The following is a 12,204-nucleotide window of genomic DNA, read 5'->3' on the forward strand; positions in this document are numbered from 1 at the left end:
CAGCAGGAACAGTGCAACTGTTGTTATTGTTAAACATGACTTGTTCAACATGAGACAGCTCAGGCAGAAAAAAAGAAAAAAAAAAAAAAAAAAGAGGTACCTTAGTTGAGGTCTCCAAAAGGAAAGAAGCTCCATGGTCAGCCTTGCTGGGGGCTATTCCTGCCACTGCCCTGCCCTGGGCACTGAGGGTGCCAGGCTGGCCCCAGGGGCACTGCCACAGCCCCAGTGACCCAAGTGGTGGTGACCGCCCCAAAAAATTACAAAGTGAGAAATAGCTACATATATAAATATTTATTTGTACTAAAAGTGAGTGTTTTGTAGCAGAGCATCAATATATTAAATCATGAGATGCATCAGTTGAGGTACAAATTCCAGTCTCATGTCTTTAATAAATACTCTATAAAACGACCTAGCCCATGTACTCTATTTTAATCAGAGGTAATCAGTACACTATGCTGTTTTAGGAGAATACAGGATTTGTATTTTGCTGTACCCGTTTGGATTTACTGCAGGTTTGTTTTAAAGGTTTGATTAGTTTAAAATGAGGGGCAAAAGCACTATTTCACTACTTTAAAATTACAAATATTGCAATTATAAATGGGAGTTACTGCTTTTGTCACGCAGGTCCCTGCCAGAGGGCCTGAGGAGAAAAGGCAATGGTGCTGGTGTGCTTTCAGCTCCTGACATGGGCTTTGCAGCATTTTTCTTGAGGTATAATACAGCTTCGGGCTCTTCGTTCAGAGTACATGAAAAAATTCCAAAAAATATTCCCAAATCATTGACAAATGAAAAGTAAGTTTTTGCAAAAATATTCCCAATTGCATCCGTAAGCTTGGACCCTGTACCACAGGCACAGCAAAACAGGTTTTAGAGTGTGCTGTAGCTCACTAAATTGCAAGCATAAGTGTGATTGTATTTACTGAGTGCAGACCCATCTGTAATCAAACTGAAGCACAAGAAGAGGGGAATGCTGATTCCATTTCATTTGAAACATTCCCACCAGGCCTGGGCCACCTACTAAAAAAGATGAGTACAAAAATCATCAGTTGCAGTAACAAGTGCATTGCTGTCTTCCCCCTCAAGAAGAGCCTCGCAAAAATTGAACCTCCCACCCAGGAGTCGGTGTTCTCCTTGCCACCAGCACTGCAGAACTTCAGGATGAGCCCTTTCCCAGGGAAAGCCCCCAGAGGATGCTGAGAGGGGCTCCTGGCCCTGCAGGACCCCACACTCAAACCTCAAGCACCACGGGGGGACACAGCAGTCCCAGTGGAATGTGCTCAGGGAGGGAGACCCAGGTAAAACTTTGAGGTTGAGTCACACGTTAGAGGTCACGAGGAGAGCTGCCAGTTGGCAGAGAAGCCTCACACACAACAGCAAAGTCCACGTCGTGGGAAAGAACTGAAGAGCAGCTCTGCAGTACCTGGCCACCAGTCAGAGCTGGGAGCAGCACCAGGCACTGGCTCTCAGCTTGGCTCCCTCACCCCTTGCACAGCAGCAGCCCATGTGGCTGGGGGGGATCTAAGGACTTCTCTGCCATCCTCAAGGCCTCCCCCAGCTGAAGCCAGCATAGCCATTGCCCACCGAGTAAGATCAGGTCCCCTGTACCCACCTGGGGCTGCAGGTATGGATGAGGGCAAGTACTTGAGCCACCTCTTGCCTGGTTTGGATACAGCTGCCCAGACCCACCTTACACTCTTGATTTTGCTGTTTTGCCTTTAATTTGTCTTTCAGGTGGGAGGAGCACAGGCAGAGGAAAGGGGGATCCCATCCTGCCAGCTGGGAGGATACCCTCAAAAGCAGATTAACAGCATCCCCTTTTTTTCTTGCTGCCCTGAGCTTGCTCAGAGATCTCCAGGGCTTTATGGTGCCTCTCAGAACAGCTCCTCAAATGCACTGTGAGTGCAAGGATAGCCCTGGGAAGCTGAACTTGGAGCACCAGTAATGCTCAGCTCAGGTCTGATTTTGATCAGGGAAGTCAAGCAGGAGGAAGCAGGAAGAACAGTGAGCAATTGTATCAGTGACAAAGAACTGTTGATGTTCAATGCCGATTAACAAAAAATCCTTTAAAAAAGAAAGGGTGTTTAAAAAATGCTGTTTGTTAGCAAAAAATTTGTGTTTAAGGCACAACGCTGAGGGCAGTGACTGGACCTGAACAGCGAGAGCTGTTTCCCACCCCCAGCCCAGAAGCAGCAACTGCTCCTTGCTGCAGTGGCTGCTCCTGCATCTTTGGGCAGCACTGGATGAGGGGTCATGGAAAGGCACTTCTGCATTTCTGCACTGTGCAGGGGACAGACACATTTTTATCCCAGTGCTGAGGTCCCAGCTCTGCACTGGGGGCCAGTGTGTGGCCCTGATGGCACCAAAACCATCTGCCTGGCTTGTCTGGGGGCTGCACTTGGGCTTCCTGCACCCACACTCAGCTGGGAATAAAGGGAATAAAGCATCCATGGGGATGCTGCCGCAGCTTTGAGGGCAGAAGGGCCAGGCTCAAAGTATTTCTGATTAATAAAAAAACCCACTCTGACCCAGGTAGGAAAATCCCACTGCCAGAGCACTGGAAATGCCAAGTAACTGATCTGTAACAGAGGGAATCAATCAATCATTGCTCACTCTTAATACAAGTGTTTCTAGGGAGGAGGACCACTGTTAGTTCTTTTTTTCCAATGACTGGTAGTACTCAGTGAGGACCTTCCAAGCTTTGGGGGCCATGAAGCCATCTGGTGGGTTTCCACCTTCCCGAGCAAGCTTCCTCATGCGTGTTCCTGAGATGAAGTCAAAATCATTGTGCCTGCACAAAACAAAGATGGGATGAAATCAGCACAGCTGGACCCAGTCTTCCCCACTGCAGCTTTTCTGCCGTGCCAAGCATGTGGTTGGAAACTTCAGGCATTTGCCTGTGGCTTGAGGCCCAGTTTTAGTCTGCAGTGCTGGGGTTCCTCTTTCCAGAGGCACTGGAGCTGTATGTAACACACTTCCCCAGCTGAGAGAGGCTGCATTCCTACCATCACTTAGCCCCCAAACCCTATCTCCTATCCTCCCTGGTGGCTACCAGGAGGTAGCTGGCTCATCTTTAGTTTTCTGCAACCCATCCTTGACCTTGAAGCTCTTGAAAGGAAGGTGGGTGGCTTTCACAGGTTCTTCTTCCCCCACTCCCTTCCACATGACAACACCAGCTGCTTTTCCCTCTTCCCTGGCAGGGTGCAAACCAGATGTGATCACAAACCACACAGGCTGTGTAGGCTGAAGAAACAGTGACAGTGCTGCTGGGGTTACCTTTGTGGGTCATAAAAATCCATGGCCTTTTTCACTTTGTTGTAAGCAGCAACCCGGAAGGGGATGATTTCTACTGAGGTCAGCCCTGGTGCCATGCTGAGGACCTTCCCTCCCTGTGTGGGCTCATAGAGGTCATTCTTGGTCTCAGGGTGAGGAATGCCTGCAGGGTCACGTCCCACGATGTAGAAATTGGCCCCAGCAATCATACGAGCTCGGCAGTGCCACTGCACCTGAAGGACAGAGATGAGAGACATGAGGAGAACAGGCTGGGGGTGAGGGGCAACAGCCCTGGGCTGCAAAAGAGATCCCGGCAAGTCCCACACAGAAGGGGAAAGGGAATGGGAAAGGGGAAAGGGACATATCAGCATTCCTGCTGCAGTTCCTCACAGCAATCAGGTAGCCCAGCTCACTGTCCAATGCTTGGATCTCATGCAATCACAGAATCGTTCTCCCAGACACATATTTCCAGGGAAACACTGGGGATAGGAACTGGCCTTGTTCCAATATGGAAACAAATGGAGGTAGTGGTTTGTTTTTTGAACATGTCCACCAGCCCTTGAGCCCCACATGAGCAGAGGCTGCCCAAGAATCCCTCTCCTTCCTCCTTCAGGGAAGGTTCAGCATCTACTGCTTTCAACCCACTGATTAAGGGTGTCCTGGTTTGGGCCAGGATAGAGCTAATTTTCTGTCTTGTAATTTTGCTTTAAGCTAAGTCTCTCTTAGTCTTTCACCTAAGTCCAGCCTGGAATTTCCCAGGGCTGCCCTGCAGCCTCGGTGGTGACGGGAGAGTTACTGGGGGAACGGGGGGAGGAACGTGGTATTGGTTTTCTGTATATTTGTATATATTTAGTAATTTTTCCTTTTTATCATTACTGTTTCATTAAAGTTGTGTAGTTTAGTTTCCAACCCATAAGTCTCTCTCCCTTATTCTCTCCCCTTTCTTTATCAGGGAAGGGAGGGGGATTAATGGAGAGCATCTGGCATTTGGTTAATTGCCAGCCCAGCGCTAAACCACGACAAAGGGACAGAAGAGAAACCACTGGGAGAAAACAAAAGCCTATCCCTGTCTGACAGAGAAAAAAACACGTTGGTACAGTCTGTTTCTAGTCCCCAGCTCTCCACACAGGACCCCACAGAGCAGGCAAAGCAGGTCAGGAAGAGGTGAGCAGCAGAGAGCCACGTTACCTCCGTGGGGCCGGCGTAGAGCATGGGCGAGGGGAAGATGGCCACGATGGTTGACTTTGGGTCCAAAACTTGCTCTTCCAGCACTGCCGTGTGCTGCTTCATCCTCCACTCCAGTGGGACATCGTCATCTTTGGTCCATCCTCCCAAGGGGTGCAGGAGAAGCACGGGGTTTTTGTAACCCCTCTCCAAAAGCTGTCTCCGCGTGTCCTGCATGAGCAGGGCGTGCCCGTTGTGCACGGGGTTGCGCAGCTGGAATGCAAAGACAGCATCTGAAAAGGAGAGGTTCAGAAGGTCACAGCCACGCAGGGACCATCAGGCCTTGGAGCTTCACTTGCACACCATACATTTTGACACGGTCACAAGATATATGTATGTTGTAAAGATGTGTGTCCCATCTCCATGTGACCAAGGCCTTAAATCCCTCAGCTGAGTGTTTCACACGCATACAGTGCCTCTTCATCACTCTGCTGGGTTTATTTTCATTTCACATCCCTCCTTTGGGGCTGGTTTCAGTTCTATCAGCTCTCCTACAGTGTTTTTAGACACCACTGAACATATTCACTGTGTTCCTGATTTAAGTGACTTGCCACCTCTCCAAACTCAATGGCACCTTCAGGAAGGCCAACATTCTCTTCTCAGTGTGAGGGTAGGTGTGTGAAACCAGCCAGCCTGCTGGGACAGAAACCTGGGAGATGATACCTGACCTGTCCCCCAAGCACATCAGCATAGGGCTTATTTTAAATGCCAGGGGGTGGAAGAGAGACTCTTCCCTGCCAGGGAAGGCATGAACAGGACACTCAGTGCTTTCCAGTCCCATGCTTGGAAAAGCCCAGAGAGGACACAGCCCACCACAAGCACCATTCTTAACCAAGAAGACCCCGTGACACTTTCTATGTGTCCTTTGTATGCTCACCCCACCAAAATAGCCCTATTTTGGGAGCATGCAGAAGCAATGTGGTAAGCATGTTGTGAGCTTGAGAGCAAGTAATCACAGGTCACACCAATCTCCTCGTGACAAGTAGGGCAAGAAGAGCCATTTCACCAGTGCCGACCCAGGGCACTCACCAGCATTCATTTCTCTGAACTTCTGCTTGAGAGTGAGCGGTGTCAGGCGGTACTGGTCCAGCCCATCATTCCATTTGATCTTCTCCAGCACAAGGAGGTCTCCACCAACCAGCCAGTCTCCACTCTCCATCACCATCTGTGAATTACCCACACGTGCATTACATGGGGGACAGCAAAATATCTCCTTTGCCTTTTCCCTGTCTCCTTTGAAAAGCTTGAGGCTTGACTCTGCCTGTAGGGTGATCTTCCCTTCTGTAGATGGAAAACATTCTTATGGTGACCACATGAACTGAACACCATGAGCACTGCAAACCCGTAAAGCCACTGGGTCCTGACCACTGCCCACAGCCAGCTGCTGCTCTAGTCTTCCAGTTATGGCAGCAGACCTTCCTTCACCTCACTCTTTGCTCTTTCCTCCTGGGAATTTGCAGGAGGAATAAGCCTGTTGCAAGGTTCCCCCCTTCCTGGAACTGTTCAAGGGCAGGTTAGATGGGGCTTGGAGCAACCTGGTCTAGTGGGAGATGAAATTGAGATATTTTAAGGTAGGAGAAAAGAATTAATCCAGCTTTAGCCTTTTTAAGCAGGCAGCTTGAGTCACTCAGTGTAACCTGGAGCTTTTACTTTCAAAGGGATAATGTTCTTTGTGCTGTAAGTGGGAAGAGATGAGCTGTAAAGGTCTAGCACCCTTGTTGGATGCCTGTAAGAAGAAGGCAAATTGAGGAGTAAAACACAGCTAAAAGGAGCATGAATCTGTGGGCTGCAACATTAATGCTTGGCAGCATCACTAAGATCACCACACCTCAGGTGCTAGAAAACTTTAGGGGCTAAGTTGGTGGTCATGCTCAAAGCATTTGGGTGTAGGCACAGTGGTGAAATGCATGAATACCACTCAGCACTGTGCCCATTTTTCCTTTCACCTTGCACTTATTATCTGATGCTTTTGCTAAGCAGCAAGCATGACATTAACTTGCAAGCCTAAAGATTCTGTCTTGCCTGCTTGGGACATGACAGTTCCCAGCAAGGAGCTGGGCTTGGAGAGCAGACTGGACAACCATGGTAATGGAATCATACTCAGAGAAAGGTTTGGGTTGGAAGGGACCCTAAAGACCATCTAGTAACCTCCTGACATGGGCAGGGACACCTCTCAACAGAACAAAAAGCCTCATCCAATCTAGCTTTGAATATTTCTAGGAACGGGGCAACCACAGCTTCCCTGGCAAACCTGTGACACTCTCACCACTCTCACACAAAGAATTTTTACCTCAAATCTCATTTCAATCTTCCCTCTTTCAGCTTGAAACCATTCCCCCTCCCCTATCACTCCATGCTCTTGTAAAACGTCCCTCCCCAGCTTTCCCACAGCCCCTTCAGGCACTGGAAGGAGCTCTAAGGCTTCCTGCAGCCTCCTTTTCTCCAGGTTGAACAACCCCAACTCCCTCAGCCTGTCTTCAGAGTAGAGCTGCTCCATCCCTCAGATCACCTTTGTGAGCCTCTCGGGACTCACTTGAAGGTTTCTCTGGTCCTTGAAACCTTGGAAAAGTTCAGTTTCCCAGCCTCTGGTCCCACTCCCCATCCCATCCGGGTTTCCTGGAGCAGCCAGGGGATAAACTTACTTTGACATGGGGGTGCTTGGCACAGGTGGTGCCCCAGACCCGGGCACAGCGTTCCTCTTTCCTGTGCTGGAAGTACTCAGGGCTCCTCAGCACAGCCACCTTCCTCCCCGCGTGGGTGAGCACCACGGCCTCGCAGCCCTCCAGGCGCTCCTTGTCCTGCGTGGAGATGGGCAGCACGATGGGGACACTCAGGTTGACAACGCCGTCTGGCAAGAGAGGGGGGAGGACTTCAGTGTCCTCTAGCCTGGGACACTGGCCTTGGGCACCCAGGAAACAGAGGTTTTCGAGGCACCAGCCCTCCCTTTCGAGAGACAAATTCTCCAGGAGCAGCTTGGGGATTCACCAGCACTCATGTCAATTTATTCCCTGCCCAGTTTTTTTCTGCGCTGCTAATAAATAGCAACACTAGTGGAATACAAAGGCTCCTTCCTTACCTTTGGGACAGATATGTCTCAAAGACACCTGGAGCTCTTCATGACTTTCTGTACTCTATCTCTCTAGAAAGACTGGTTCTTCCCAAGTTAGTGGCTTGTAAAGTATCTTTGAAAAATTAAATTTACTTGGAAAATGCAACCTGGGGTATAACCCCGACCTGCTCTGCCAGGAGAGCAATCCTTATGACTCCAGCTTGGTGTTCCTATGGTGTCCCCTTCCCTGCATATTTCCTGAACAGCCTCTTCCAGCAGGAGAAACAGCATCATGTGTTGCTTTGTTTGTTTGGTTTTGTGTTGTTTTTTTCTGTATATCTCTACGCTGTTACTCTTCCTCCTCTGTATGTCTGCAGGGTCCATTATTGATCTATTTTCTGTCTATACAAAGCCAGTCTACATTTGCATGTGTAGCTTCTAATTTCAGTGCTGTCCCTAAACACCTCAAAGTCACACTGGTTTTATTCCCACTCCACTAACTTCATAGTTCTTCACTAAGGAAGAACTTCACTATATCTCCTTGGATATCCCAGTATTAATATAGAAGAATCCGTCTCTCCCATGGCTTTCTCTTCACAAATAAGAATGAACAAATCATAGATTCAAGTTGTCCCGATCTGACTGAAATAATTTTGAAGACTCTTGAGAGTCTTCACTTGAGTATCTTGACTATGCTGCAGATTTTTTTAAAAAATCTTTATTAAAAGGTCTGCATTTACTTTTAATTCATGACTGGGTATAATCTGTCAGGTAGCAATTTTCAAGCATGTTCATGAATAATCAAGAATACAGGCACATGGGATCCAATCAATATAATTTTCATGCATTTAAATTATTGCATGCATTGATCAGCCAATAAAATCAGCCAGGAAAAGTTGAATTATGAAACCAACAAATGATATTGAAGCTCTGGATCTTCATGATCCACTTCCAAATGCAAGATAGAGAGTTTTAAAAAATACATCACTTCAATTAAGGTAATTACAAAATTACACGAGTGGGGTATTTGTGCAGACAGGTGGGTAGGACACAGGCTGTGTCACACCACTTTGTAACTGGGTGAATCATAAACATGACATGGTTGTGTCAGCCTAAGAATTTAAAAATTGTTTTTAAATCTCAAAAATTTATCTTATTGCAAAAAAAGCCTAAATTTAAGCTATTTCTGTTACAGCCTAAGAACAGTTATATACATACCAGCTACAGAGCAATTCCTTCCTAGAACACAAACACAATTCAGATCAATAACACTCACAGGCACCAGTCACAGTTGCCATTTTGAGAATCAAAGCCACTCAGGTAAAACCTCCACAAGCTGTCACCTGCAAATCCACCTCTCTTCCTGGTGGCCATCATGCCCCTATGCAAAGCACCTCACCAACCCTTTTGTAGAATCACAGTGGGATTTACTGCTCAGTGTCAGAACAAGAGGAGCACTAACTCACACCAAAAGGGACTGCAGCTCTCCCAGGCACAGCGGAAGCTGCCAAAAACATTACCTGCACCCCAGAGCAAAAAGGCTGGACCACTGACTCCAGAAAGATCAGCTTCAAACCTCTCTTTGGAAATGTGCACTCAAGCCTTGGCACCATGAAACAGAAACCCTCCAGTTTCCTAGAGGTCATCCAAGCAAAGCAGGGAGCTCCCCTTTCCTGCCCACGTCCCCCTCCACGCCTGACCACACAGATGTTGAGTCTGGAGACCTCTGTGGGAACAAGGTGGGCCAAGAATTTATGCTGATGCCTTCTATTCCAAAGACTTTGTTTTAAAGAGATCCTGCAGAACTTAACACACTCTTAACATATGCCAGTGGACCCCAGAGAAGCTGAGCTCAAGCATGCTGACAGGTTTTGGGGGAGTGTCCCATAATTAGATGCTTTCTGAGGCATTTTGTCTCCGGGACAAAATGTAGAGCTCTGGAGCAATGTGGTCATTATAGGGTCATACATTCAACTTCATCAGGCACGACAGGCAGCTCAAAGACCACAAACCAGGGCCTGATAAGAAGGACATGTGCTTTTGAACACTGTTTACACACCAGGCAGGAAGCAAAAGGCTACAAGGTGTCTGAAAGCAGAAGCCCCCACACAGATACTCCTCCAGTCCAAAGCAGGCACTCCTGGGGTTTGCTGCATGGTGCCCAGATCCTAAGAAGAGCAGCAAAGCACTGCCCTGGGCAGCTGTGAGATCCTCTGAAAGAAGGGCAAGACTCAAAGGGATTCACTCATCAAGATCCCAAACCCTAAGGCCAGAGATCTCTACTAGGTCTGCAAAACCCAAAGTGAGTGCCCTGTGTGCCTGTCACAGCGATGTCACATCTGCAGCTAAGAAATGGGACAGGAACATCTTCTGCCCCTGTTTCAGCTGTAGATGACCTCTGCCTGAGCAATTTCTGCCTTTTCCAGGGATGAAGGACCTCTAATATGCTGCTAACAAATAGGAAAATCTGATTTATTTCAAGTTATGGATAAGCAGGAAAATGAGGGGGAAAAAAGTGAAAAAAAGAGTCTCTGCTCCCATTTCCAAGGAGCAGCTGCCTTCTCCTGCTTCACAAGCAGCCTGGCAGTCACCCCTGCTTACTTAGCTTTGGGTTGACATCTTTATTAACCTTGCTATTGCTGAGCATGAAAAGAGCTACACAATGTCTCTTCTGAGCCACGGGTTTGAGAGTCACCGCTCAAGATGCCAGAGCCATGAGCCAGGGGCTGGGCTGCAGCAGGATGAGCTTTCTCACCTTTCCTACCCTCTGGCACAGCCTCCTGGCCCCCACAGTCCTTTATGAGCCCCGGCATTTGCCACACGAGAGAAAAGGAGGAGCACCAGGCAGCCAAGTTTCCAGCTTTCCCACCCAGCTGCCCTGCCGGGACACTGCGGGGCAAGCGCCGGGCCGGGGGGCGGTGCCGGGCAGCGGTGCCGGGGCGGTGGGGTCCGTACCGTTCATCAGGGTCCCGAAATGGATCACTTGCAGGTACTCTGCCTCACGCATGAAGCCGGTCAGGGGGGTGGCCCAGCCTTCACTCAGCACCTGCACCCACTGCAGATCCAGCTGCAAAACAAACCCAGAGAGCACCCCTGTCACCGGGTCACGCTCCAAGTCGCTTCCCTTCCCTTCTGCTGCAACAACGCTCCCGTGTGCTTCGCTTCAAATCAAGGGCGTTCACCAAGAGGGAGAAATCCATGGAGGGGGGGGGGAGGAAGTGCTTTGGGTTTTTTTAAGCCAAACTCGTATATTTTGATGGCAGGGGTGCTTGCGAGGCTGCGGCTAACACAGCACAGGAGTCTGACAGCCTTGGGTGGAGACACAGCAGAAAGTGGCTGAGGATCAGGCCCGTGCTGCAGCTCCCCGTAAGCCACAGCCACAAAAGGACACAACCTGGTCCTGTAGCAACGTTGCCATTGAAGCTCCTACCCTTTGAACAGCTAAAGAATGAATCAAAGCACAGCGCTAGTGAGTGCTGGTACCTTAGTGATCTCCACAGAGGGCAGCATTTCTGCTTCAGCTCGGACACTACTGAGTTTATTCTCAGGTACAAAGAGCTCAAGGACATCCTTAACTGAGCCATGGGGGACAATGTTCTGAAAGAGACAGACAGAGAGCAACTGTGAGTAACATAACTGCTTTCTAGATGCACACAAACAAGTCAGTATCCAAAAGCAGGTTTACAGGCTACCAGTGGCAGGGGTATAAAAATGACCTACTTGTGTTTGGAGGAGCTCCACAACCTGCTGAATACACTCAGACACTGATGCAACACTCGTTTTCAACACTAGTTCGGGAGTTTCAGGCTTCTCATACTCTGAGTCAATCCCTGTGAATCCTATGGACAAGTAAACCCACACTAAATTTATTTAATGTAATACTTGGTGTCCTAGAGCCAAGAATGCTGTACAACCAACCAGCAAGTGTTCAGCCATACCAGGTACTACAAGTAGTAGTAGTACCTGTGACAGTAGTACTTGTGCCAGCAAGATTAGGGAAATGGGATACTCTTGTGCACCAGCAAGAGCTTTACCAACCCACCTTTACCTGTAGAGATGCAACAACCACCAATCCAATGCTTTGGAATGCAAAAGGCAAAATAAGAGTTTGCTCTTCCATACCTTTGATCTCACCAGCTCTTGCCTTTTTGTACAGGCCCTTCACATCTCTGCTTTCACAAATATTTAGGGGAGCATCTACAAAGATTTCAAAGAAAGGAAGTCCAGCTGCCTCATGAATCTTCCGTGCATTTTGACGATCCTGTTAAAAGCAAGACAGGAAAATCATGTGTCTGAATTGTAGCAAGCACCTTCCTACTACATGATGTGCCATGGAATTTGACACAGGTAAATTTGTCTCTGGTATAAATTTATTAAATTTACATTAATTCTAATAAGGATTTTTCACCTCTCTTACCCCCTTTTCTTTAAAGATACTTCTTACAAAAAAATCTACAAGTTTAACCTGTTTTCCGCTTTTTCCATCTGAAACTTCAAGAAGATGTGTCTGTTCATGGAACAGAACAGTGACAGCACTATGTCAGGCAATCATTTCTATGCCTCTTTTCTACCTCCTAACAATTTAATAGTAGGAGCCTCTGTAGAGAGATTTTAAACGTCTCAAAGCTTCTTAATCACTCTGTAACACTGAATATATCAAA

At 48.1% G+C, this 12,204-nt stretch overlaps 1 protein-coding gene across 4 annotated transcripts in view; it reads right to left on the reverse strand.

The window, feature by feature from the left end:
* Window positions 1-276: 276 nt before the first annotated feature.
* Window positions 277-12,204, reverse strand: part of PAPSS2 (3'-phosphoadenosine 5'-phosphosulfate synthase 2) — a 36,250-nt gene continuing 24,322 nt past the window's right edge. For 2 of the 4 annotated variants that reach the window (XM_071748889.1, XM_071748893.1), the window contains exons 4-12: window positions 11,666-11,804; window positions 11,264-11,382; window positions 11,027-11,140; window positions 10,499-10,610; window positions 7,137-7,342; window positions 5,524-5,659; window positions 4,459-4,727; window positions 3,274-3,503; window positions 277-2,788 (exon numbers count right to left, since the gene is read on the reverse strand). In XM_071748889.1, coding sequence (XP_071604990.1) covers window positions 2,647-2,788; window positions 3,274-3,503; window positions 4,459-4,727; window positions 5,524-5,659; window positions 7,137-7,342; window positions 10,499-10,610; window positions 11,027-11,140; window positions 11,264-11,382; window positions 11,666-11,804 — 1,467 coding nt within the window. In that variant the 3' untranslated portion in view covers window positions 277-2,646. Of the gene's footprint in view, window positions 2,789-3,273; window positions 3,504-4,458; window positions 4,728-5,523; window positions 5,660-7,136; window positions 7,364-10,498; window positions 10,611-11,026; window positions 11,141-11,263; window positions 11,383-11,665; window positions 11,805-12,204 lie in introns of all 4 variants that reach the window. The other 2 variants (XM_071748891.1, XM_071748890.1) reach the window with 1 other exon arrangement.

This window comes from Heliangelus exortis, chromosome 7 (assembly GCF_036169615.1).
Source record: "Heliangelus exortis chromosome 7, bHelExo1.hap1, whole genome shotgun sequence".
In the NCBI taxonomy this organism is placed as follows: domain Eukaryota; kingdom Metazoa; phylum Chordata; class Aves; order Apodiformes; family Trochilidae; genus Heliangelus; species Heliangelus exortis.